The 9871-nt window shown below is 46.1% G+C and overlaps 1 protein-coding gene across 2 annotated transcripts; it reads right to left on the reverse strand.

Annotated features, from left to right (window-relative positions):
• Positions 1-1574: 1574 nt before the first annotated feature.
• LOC123105303 (CCR4-NOT transcription complex subunit 9) lies at positions 1575-7771 on the reverse strand. 2 transcript variants are annotated; one of them, XM_044527348.1, is made up of 9 exons: positions 7514-7771; positions 4326-4397; positions 4071-4160; positions 3892-3934; positions 3637-3743; positions 3208-3303; positions 2542-2732; positions 2391-2460; positions 1575-2280 (listed from the first exon to the last, which is right to left on the reverse strand). In XM_044527348.1, exons 1-9 carry the CDS (start codon positions 7700-7702, stop codon positions 1948-1950), a joined length of 1191 nt encoding a protein of 396 aa, XP_044383283.1. In that variant the 5' UTR covers positions 7703-7771; the 3' UTR covers positions 1575-1947. The 2 variants fall into 2 exon arrangements, with proteins under 2 accessions (XP_044383283.1, XP_044383282.1); XM_044527347.1 differs by lacking the exon at positions 7514-7771 and adding an exon at positions 5832-6111.
• Positions 7772-9871: the final 2100 nt, after the last annotated feature.

A 9871-nucleotide genomic window follows, 5' to 3' on the forward strand; every position in this document is an offset into this window, starting at 1 on the left:
CCTTTGAGCAATAAATAGACCATATCCAAGCGCCATAGCTTCAGCTGTCAGAACGCCCGTGCACCAATCAATTCTCCAATTCCCCTTGCAATGAATTTTCCTTTATCATCTCTCAAAACAGCATCAGCCGTGCCCCTGAGCCGGTCATGATCAAAAGAGGCATCCACATTAAGTTTTGCAAACCCCCTTGGAGGTTGGACCCAACCTTCTCTTTTCATTGTAGCCTTTGATGAAATAGCCAAACCATATTTTAACGTAATTGCATGAATTCCCATGAAGATCTGGTTAGCGTCTTGGATTTTCTCCTTATGGACCAGTTTTCGCCTCTCCCATCATAAATACCAAGTTGAAATTGCAATTAATTCACGGACATGCGGAATACCCAAGATCGTGAGCTCCCGTTCAGGCATAGAAAGCAAAAATTCAAGCACCGCCTCACCAGCATAATCAACTTCGTACGCTTTTTTAATGACCTGATCTAGACCCAGTTTTTTCCAAACCTCCTTTGCTTTCTGACACTGAAATAATATATGCTTTTGTATCCTCTGATCTAAAGGAACATACGGACAAATTGGGGGTAACCTTTATATGTCTATTCGTCAAATTAACTCTACACGGGAGGGTGCCATGCAGCGTGCGCCAAATGAAAATTTTAAGCTTTGATGGACAAGATAATTTCCAAATCTCACTCCAAATAGGATTGATAGTCATATGTCCCATATCATCGGTTCTTCTTAATTTTCCCCCGTGTTGGTGTTCCCATTGCACTGCATAGGCTGATCGAACAGAAAAAGTTCCATTCTTTGAATAGCTCCAAGCGACAAAATCCGACATATCGTGTTGTGACAAAGGAATTGCAAGGACCCTTTGTGCATCAACTGGCCAGAACATTTGTGCGACCAAATTTTCGTCCCAATTACTAGTAGCAGGATCAATTAAATCAGATACCCTTGAGATGACTCCCTCTCGGGTGTGATTACTTTTTTATTTGCACAATTAGAAATCCAAGCATCTTCCCAAATATCAATGTTGTGACCATTTCCAACACGCCAAATATAACCAAGATTTAGACAATTAACCCCTGCCGTAATATTTTGCCAAGTAAAAGAAAAGCCCTTTGTTAGCTTTGTATTCAATAAATCACCGTTTGGGAAATATTTAGCTCTCAACACGGTCGTACATAAGGAGTCTTGATTCTCAATAATACGCCACGCTTGTTTTGCCAGCATTGCTAGGTCGAAACAATGAATATCCTGGAATCCCTAATTAAGCACCCCTCCTGTAGACCTAAGCACTTTGTGCTTAAAAAAACTCAATTTATGTTAGTAAGGACCTCCTTAAACACCTTGCATTGTACCGTCGTACGTGGCCTTACTTCCCAGCCAGAACACGGGGATCTGCCCATGTCACCTTTCATGGCATTGCCGGGGGAAAAAAATCTTTCATGGCATTGGCCTATGGTACCATCACACCTGCCCTTGCAGGTTCAACGTTACCTGCAAAAGAGAGACCCCAGCATGCTCGAGCACAAGCAGAATCCCATGCCACATACTAGTGTAAAAGTAAAACTCTGATTTTCAGTTTGAACTTGCTATCCCTCTTCACCCTTGAACATTTGCCAAAGAGCAGAGCAGGGAGAGCTTCTGCGCCGGTTTATTTGTCTTTTTACATGCAGTCCAGCAAACACAAAGCACAACCCAAACATCTAGACACAGACTGACACACTACTATAACACACTCCTATCTTCTTCTTCCCACAAAGGGCACACAGACAGACAGACAGACGACTCTCTTCTTCCAGTTTCGACAACACAAACAACTACAAACAGCACGGAGTTTCTTTCCCCCTACTACATCTACAACAGACTGACAGACAGACACATGCATCGCTGGGGGTTGGTTCAGGCTCTCCACAGCCTGCAGACACAGCTTCTTTCGCTCGCTCGCTCAGAGCCCCATCAGGTGGTCGAGGCCCCCGTGAGGGCCTCCCCCACCCATGCCGCCGAGAGAGCCCCCGCCTCCCATGCCGCCACCAAGAGAGCCTCCTCCACCCATGCCGCCGAGAGAGCCCCCGCCTCCCATGCCACCACCGAGAGAGCCTCCGCCGCCCATGCCACCAAGAGAGCCTCCGCCGCCCATGCCCCCAAGAGAGCCTCCCCCGCCCATGCCGCCGAGAGAGCCTCCTCCGCCCATACCAGTGTGGGAGCTTCCCCCGCCCATGCCGGCGATCGACATGTTGCTCAGCAGCTGCTGGAGCCACCGCCTTGTAACGTTGTCATCCTGCGTCCATGGGTAAAGATATAGGCGTCAGTAAACGATCCAAACTGTCCCGGTGCAGATATGTCAAGCTTGTCTATCTAGCTAGGGAAAGCACGAGCTGGGGAACACACAAGAAGGAAGTTGTTGAATGTCCCGTCCTTCAGCACGGTGGGGAGGCAACTGTTGAGCGCAGCACAAGCCCTGCATAACATCACATACAGAGACTTAGGAACTGCCAGTTATACAGGCTGTGATTTTGACAGATGTGCTACCATTACCAACCTCTGGTTCTCTGTCAGCCTGAGGTAGCAGCGGATTATGTGCTTCAGCAATCTTGCAGACGGCTGTTCAGCAAGCGCCTGGACCATCTGTGCTAAAACAGTGGCCACAGCAAAGAAACGCTCAGCGGTCGCGCAGATGTAACGCAGCCCAATGTCATCAAGCAGAATCTTTTGAACAATAAAGGTGGCCACCTGCAAATAACAGTAACCTCGGCAGAGTTAGTGAGACTGATGCACTTACTACAGATCTCTCGGAGTAAAGAGATCCCAACAATCTAGTAAAAAGCTATCTATGGAAGCTTTAAGTACATCATGGCTCAACAACCAGTTTAGAGTTTCTTCTTGCCATCGACATCGTTATTTATTAGCTACCAACAAGGTAATTTAAATAATACAAATTTATAATAATTGTTAAAAGATAAAATACTCCAGTAAGGAAGATGAAAAGGATGAATGAAGCAACCTACAGAAGGCAGCTAACACAGATAATCACAGCAATTCATACCATAACCAAATTAGGTTGCAGCATGATTTCAGTGTTGCACCATGCAAATTTCGCATAAGATTAATTAACCATGCCGATGCATTGTCAAAGGCTACAAAGCATAGAATCAGAACTAGATGATCATCATTAGACTTAGATTTATAAAAGGGGTTGAGTTCATACTGTTTTGGAAAGTTCACTGCCCATCTCCATAGTACGCAGACACAGAGGGATTATTTCAGTTTGAAGCAGAAACCCAATGACTTCAGAATCGTCAACCTGCATATATCAAAAACAAAGCAAAAGAAATACTCTTATGATATGCAAATCGAATATCCAAAAGAAGAAATAATAGAATTTCTAACAAATCATTAGCCTGTTTGGTTCAAAAATAATAGTTCCTGTTGGGATTCCTGGGATCCAATCCCAACTAATCCATTTGATTAAAACGACTGGATTACTGGAATGAAAATATCAAAAGAACGAGATATAGTCTACCAAAGAAAAAATACAGCCAATCTCCATCACTGTTCAACCCTCTCACCATTTAAAGCAAAAAATCTATATGGACCATCCATTCCTAGTTTGCATAAGTATCTAGTTTTAATTTACCTTCACAAGAGCACCAATAACACCCAAGCTGGTAAGCCTCAAGTACTCAAAAGGTCTTGTCTTGCTGGTAGTATTCAGGAACGGGTACAGGTACAGTGGGATGTGAGCTGCAAAGGAAAAGAAAGAAGACTCAATTATTAACCACTGCAAGTTAAGATTTACTTATTCTGTAAAGTCATCAAAATGAGGAAAGCCTTTTAACAATAAACAATGGAAATATTTAAGACTTGGCATAGAAACAGTGGCACTCAGTACCATTCAAGAACGGGATCCTGGTGTCAGGGTGTGAAGCAACACACTGCATTAAAAAAAAGTAAAATGAAATTGAGGGGCGGATGGCAAGCAAGTATGATATGAAAGCAGTAGTATTCTCAATCCACCACAAGGCCCACCAGGAGTGAGGGTTTCCTTTTCTTTCTCATGTAAAAGCATACCTGAAGAAGTGCAAGTGCATTGCAGACACGGTTTGATGCAACTGGCGACAAAGTAGGAGGTGAAAGTGAAGGGTAGATTGACACAATCTCCTGCATAAATTTTCAAAACAGCAAGACAGACTGAATAAGGAAAATGTGCAGAACCATCAATAAATTTCATATTGAAAGAATCAATACACATGCACAACCACCCTAACTTAAATAACAAGAACTGCACAAGTACATATTTAGAACTGTGCAATAATTGTAACCTACCTGGAGCAGTGCAGCAACGGTGCCAAAGGAGTGCCACAGCAGTGGAGCAAGGTCTTGAAAAATCTCTCGCTTCTGAAAGAGGAAAACTGAGAAACAGATTAGACAATGAATTTTCACCTCCTGCGTCCCAGATTTGCTGCCATACTCTAAATGTTAAAGTAAAATAGTTCCATGTATCAACTGTCCAGTTTGGGATATTTTCTTTGGAAAGTTGATGTTTCACTAAGAAAAGAATGATGATGCTTGCATTAGTGGCTCATACCATGGGTTCACACTTTTGGTAGATAAAGAAGTGACAGAAAAAAATACTATACTAACTAAACTTCATCACTTATCTAGATAATCTGCAGAAGTAGAACAGACTATCTCTAACATATAAATGTCTTCCTATATAGTTTAAACTGTTTAGATTTCTTAACACCACCTCCTGATAAGTTTGCAAAGGCATCAATAGGACAGGATTTCACAAAGTTTACACTCCCCACCCACCTGTCCTTGAACAGGGTATCTCCACCAGATACTATAATTAAATGTGCACAGTCGAATACAGACCTTGCAGCCTGCTCCAGCACAAAAATATTCATTGGAAGTTCACTTTTACCAAGAAACAAATTCATCAGGAAGCAGGGGGGATTAACAAAGATACACTTCTTGTGGTATTCACTCCTAAGAGATTGTATATGATAACTGCAGTATTTTCCATTTTATTCAGGGCTACTATAACAGAAATGGGCACATGTCTTGTCGTATTCAATCCTAATAGAACAACATATAAGATAACGACAGCACTTTCCATTTTAATCAGAGCAAGCAGAACTAAAATGAATACAGTTATCCAATGCACACGTCCAAACTGCCATCCAAGTGTGTCCAACAGAGATCGGCAACCATTCCCGCTACGGGTGCTAATAACAGGTACAGCATAGCACATGTTTAAAGAATGTATCATAATAAAAACTACAAAAATCACATACCAAACCATACTTGCTTTCGCTACATATCTACAAGTCTACAGCAAGCTAAAGGACTGCACAAAATCACCCAATTCTCTTCATACTCCAGATATGAGCAGGCAGAGTTGCACTAAATTACCAAACACCACAAGCAAGCCATAGAATCGCCCTAGGGAGATCGGAGAGCAACATTTCCATACCAAGCACGGATCAAAGATAACAGACAAAGACGGGCGTGCACTGATCTATACCCTATAACCTTAGATCACCACGTGAGCCGATTTACCCATAGCGAACTGCCCTGCAGCTGACATCAGATAGGTCATCAGGGTCCCGAATCTACTTTCGCCTAGACACAACATTGTACCACCAAGGTCGCAGCTTTACCAACCACCACATGACGCATACAGATCCCCCGATTCCCCACCGCAAATCCGAGACTTAAACATCCACCAGGAAGCTACAAACGCGAAATTTTAATCGACGGGGAGGGCTAGAGGGAAGCGCGGGCTTCTCCGCGGCGGCAGGGCGGGGGGCAGGGGGAGGAAACGACCTTGGAGAGCTCGAGGAGGGCGTTCTCGCGCAGCTCCGGGTCGCAGAGGTCGAGCACGAGCTGCTCCGCGGACACCATCTTCCGGTCCCTCCCCCCGGCGGGCGGCGCCGCGGCCGACGAGCCGGACGGGGGCGGGAGCGGGGGCGGGGAGGGCGCGCCGAAGGAGGGGCCGGCGGCGAGGGACGGCGGCAGATTCGCCATTGAGGAGGGTGAGAAAAAACTGAGGAGGTGGTCAGGGGAAGGAGGAGAGGCTGTGCCCCCCGGAGGGCAAGGTTATACTAGAAGCGGTATGCTACGAGGAGGGGCAGGACAGGGAATCGGCGGCGGTTTCCAACTTTGCTCCTTGTCTTCAAACGGAGACGAAATTTTCCCAGCCGTCCTTTCCAATGCCTTGTAATGGTGTTGCACGCATCCTACTCATCATGTTTGGAAGCTGCCATGGCGGCCAGGCATGAATTCGGCTCGACTCGTCGGTGGGCGTTTATCTCACTCCTTCCTCGGCGCACCTGCTCGCCACCTAATAATGTTTGTTGTTTTGTCCGGTGGGCGATTGTCCCACTCCTTCCTCGGTGCACCTGCTCGCCACCTAATATCGTTTGTTGTTTTGCCCGGCCGGCGTTTGTCCCCACTCCTTCCTCGGTGCACCTGCTCGCCACCTAACATTGGTTGCGTTGTTTTGACGACCTCCGTCGACCTCACGCTTTCGAGACCTTTGTCGTCTTTATGTCGGCCTTCTCCTCCGTCATCGTAGCCGTCGACGTTTAATCTCCCTTGGGAATCTCCGGCGCCGGAGACGATACAGAGGAAGTGGCGTCGCCACTCAAGACATGTAGAGAAAACATCGAATTAATGGCCAGTGGGTTCAGGATGAACCCAATGACTCCTTTATCAATCATGAAACAAGTATTTTAAAACATGTAAACAATTGGTAAATGAATTCAATGTAAATTTCGAGCGATGTTGCTCACGATGAAGATCGATGCAGAAGAGTGGGTGAACGGTACCTTCATGTATTGATTTGTTGTTATCACTTTGTGCGTTGTCGCTCTTTTTACCTAACTCGGTAAAAACGAGCGCTATATTCATGACTAGTCTGATATTTTGACGAACATGGAAACAATAGCATGATTTCAATATTATCTTTAATGTCCTCCTAAAAACATATCTTTAATGTAAGACCGACTTGTGAAGGACGATTAGCATCAAAAATAAGATTCTAACTTATTCTTGTCATACTCCAGACACAAGCACGCAGGTTGCACTAAATTACCCAACATACCACAAGCTAGTCATGGAATCGCTATTGGGGGTCGGAAAGCACCATTTCCATACAAAACACGGAACAAGGAGTAAGAGGGAAAGACAAGATGTGCATTGATCTATACCCTAGAACCTAGATACCACATGAGCAGAATTGCCTACTTAATTGCACAACAACTCATATCGGATAGATCACCAGGGTCCCCAATCTACTTTCGCCTAAACACAACATTGCATCACCAAGGTCGCATCTTTACCAACCACCACACGACACATACAGATCTCCCGATTCCCCGCCGCAAATCCGACCCATAAACACCTACTAGAGATCTACAAAACGTGAAATCTTCCTCAACGGGGAGAGCTAGAGAGAATCGTGGGGCTCTCCGCGGTGGGAGGGAGGGGTGGGGGAAGTAAGCGACCTTGTAGAGCTGGCGGAGGGCGTCCTCACGCAACTCCGGGTCACAGAAGTCGATCACGAGCTGCTCCGCGGGAACCTTATTCCAGTCCTTCCCCCTAGCAGCCGGCGTCGCGGTCGACGGCCCGTACGGGGGTGGGGGCGGAGGCGGGGAGGAGGGGCCGGTGGCGAGGGACGGAGGCAGATCTGCCATTGAGGAGAGGAGGGAGTAGTGGCGTGAGGGGAAAAATGAGGAGGTGGTCAGGAGGAGGAGTAGCTCTGCCCCGCGAAGGGTGAGGTTATACTAGAAGCGATATCCTGTCAAGAGGGGCAGCCCAAAGAATCGACAGTCGTTTTCCACTTTGCTCATTTGTCTCTAAATATATGAAACATTTTTTGGCCATCTTTTTAATGCCTTGTTGTGGTATCACACGCATCCTAAAACTTGCCATAGCAGTCAGGACATGAATTCAGTTGGACTAGTCGGTGGATCTATTTTTCTAGCCGTCCTTTCTAATGGCTTGCGATGGTATCACACGCATCCTAGAAGCTGTCATGGCAGCCAGGGCATGAATCCAGCTGGACTCGTTGGTGGATTCATTTCTCCAATTGTCCTTTCTAATGCATTACTATGGTATCACACGCATCCTAGAAGCTGCCACGGCAGCCAGAGCATGGATCCAACTGGACTTGTCAGTCGATGTTTGTCCCACTCCTTACTCATCCCACCTACTCCCCACCTATGGTTGTTTGCGTTGTTTTGCCGATCTTTGTCGATCTAACATTTCCCGAGACCTACTTCTTCTTTGTGAAGGTCTTCTTCATCATAGTCGTCTCTTATGAGTGATATTTTTACACTCCTCTACCCTTGGTTTAAACAGATATATTTCATTAAAACTGCTATATTCACTCCGATATTGCTACTAATGTCTAATGTTGGGGATATAACCCCACGGTGTAACCCGCCCAAGAGGGGCCGAGTTACATTGTTGGCGATTCATAAGTGAAAGCCTAAGTAGGCCCAAGAAGCCAAGACCTGAGAGACTGGAGGCAGCTTCAAGGTGGGCCAGTTGGAGGCCCAAGACCCGAAGATGGCACATAACCTGGAGGTGTGAGCCGCCCCATGGCGACTTTCCTAGCAAGGCAAGGTGACTTAGACTAGGGTCGGTTACATTATACGATCCGACCCGGACTCTTGTAAGCCTAGGGCCTCAACCTGTGTATATGAAGGCGAGACCCTGCGACGGGTTAACTCAAGTTACAATCAATCGAGAGCTAGGTTAAGCGATTCTGCTCCCTTATAATCGATACTCAATCAATACAACACCAAGCAGGAAGTAGGCTTTTACCTCCTCGGTGAGGGGCCAAACCTGGGTAAACTCGTGTCTCTCGTCCCATTCAACCCCTTTAAGCTAATCACCGTAGCCATGGCCTCACACCTAAGTCCTTTCATGAGGGCATCTGTCGTGACAAAACCATGATAGTTGGCGCCCACCGTGGGGCCGGTGCATGGTGGTTTCGAGTTGTTGAAGGGCTCTTTCCCAGGGATCGAGGGACACGTCCTTGGCAGGATGACCAAGAGTCGCCGCAACAAGCTCTACATCGACGATGCTAGCTGGGGCCCTGAGGCCGACTCAATTGAATACGGGTATCGTGTCCCCTTCGGCAAAATTCACGTCTTCATCGGTAAGATCGGTGAAAGTGAAACTATCCCTGGGTGGTTTTGGTAATTCCTAACAACATATAGCTCATTGAACTAATGCTCTTTCAAGGTGATCATTTCAGAAAGTTCAATGATTGGCATGGCATGGACTAGGAATGTGGACCCCTCAAAATGCTAAGGACACATATTGGCTCAAGCTCAAGACTCTACATTTTCATTTTTAGTGATCCAAGTTCACATTGAGTCCATAGGAAAAGCCAATACTATTAGAAGGGGATGAGGTGTTGCTTAATGGCTTGCTTGCTCAAAATGCTTAGTGATATGCTCCAAAAGCCCTCAACCACTTTCTCATACCCACATATGTCCCAAACCAAAAGTCAAACTCGGCCCCACCGATTTTATCTATCCGGCGCCACCGAGTTCACTTGACATAGCCACTAACAAAAACCCTAGTCAGTTCGATCTCACCGATAGGGATCTCAGTCTCATCGAGATGGGATTGCAAACTCTCTGTTTCCCTTCGTAACGTTTCAGTCTAATCGAGATGAGCGATCGGTCCCACTGAGTTCACAATGCAAACTCTCTGTTTCCCTTGCGTAACGTTTCGGTCTCACCGAAATGAGCGATTCAGTCCCACCAAGTTTGCCTGACCAACTCTCGGTTTGCCTATTACAGAAATTGGTCTTACTGAGTTTATGTGATCGGTCTCACCGATATTAC

Source organism: Triticum aestivum, chromosome 5A, assembly GCF_018294505.1.
Source record: "Triticum aestivum cultivar Chinese Spring chromosome 5A, IWGSC CS RefSeq v2.1, whole genome shotgun sequence".
In the NCBI taxonomy this organism is placed as follows: domain Eukaryota; kingdom Viridiplantae; phylum Streptophyta; class Magnoliopsida; order Poales; family Poaceae; genus Triticum; species Triticum aestivum.

What these genes read in the sequence shown, in the direction of transcription:
- LOC123105303 (XM_044527347.1), bottom strand. Translation starts at nt 6,032, where the DNA reads ATGGCGAATCTGCCGCCGTCCCTCGCCGCCGGCCCCTCCTTCGGCGCG. An exon ending in ATGCACTTGCACTTCTTCAG is followed by an intron (nt 3,935 to 4,070) that starts GTATGCTTTTAC and finishes TTTTTAATGCAG; the next exon opens with TGTGTTGCTTCACACCCTGA. An exon ending in CATTCAACAACTTCCTTCTT is followed by an intron (nt 2,281 to 2,390) that starts GTGTGTTCCCCA and finishes CCATGGACGCAG; the next exon opens with GATGACAACGTTACAAGGCG.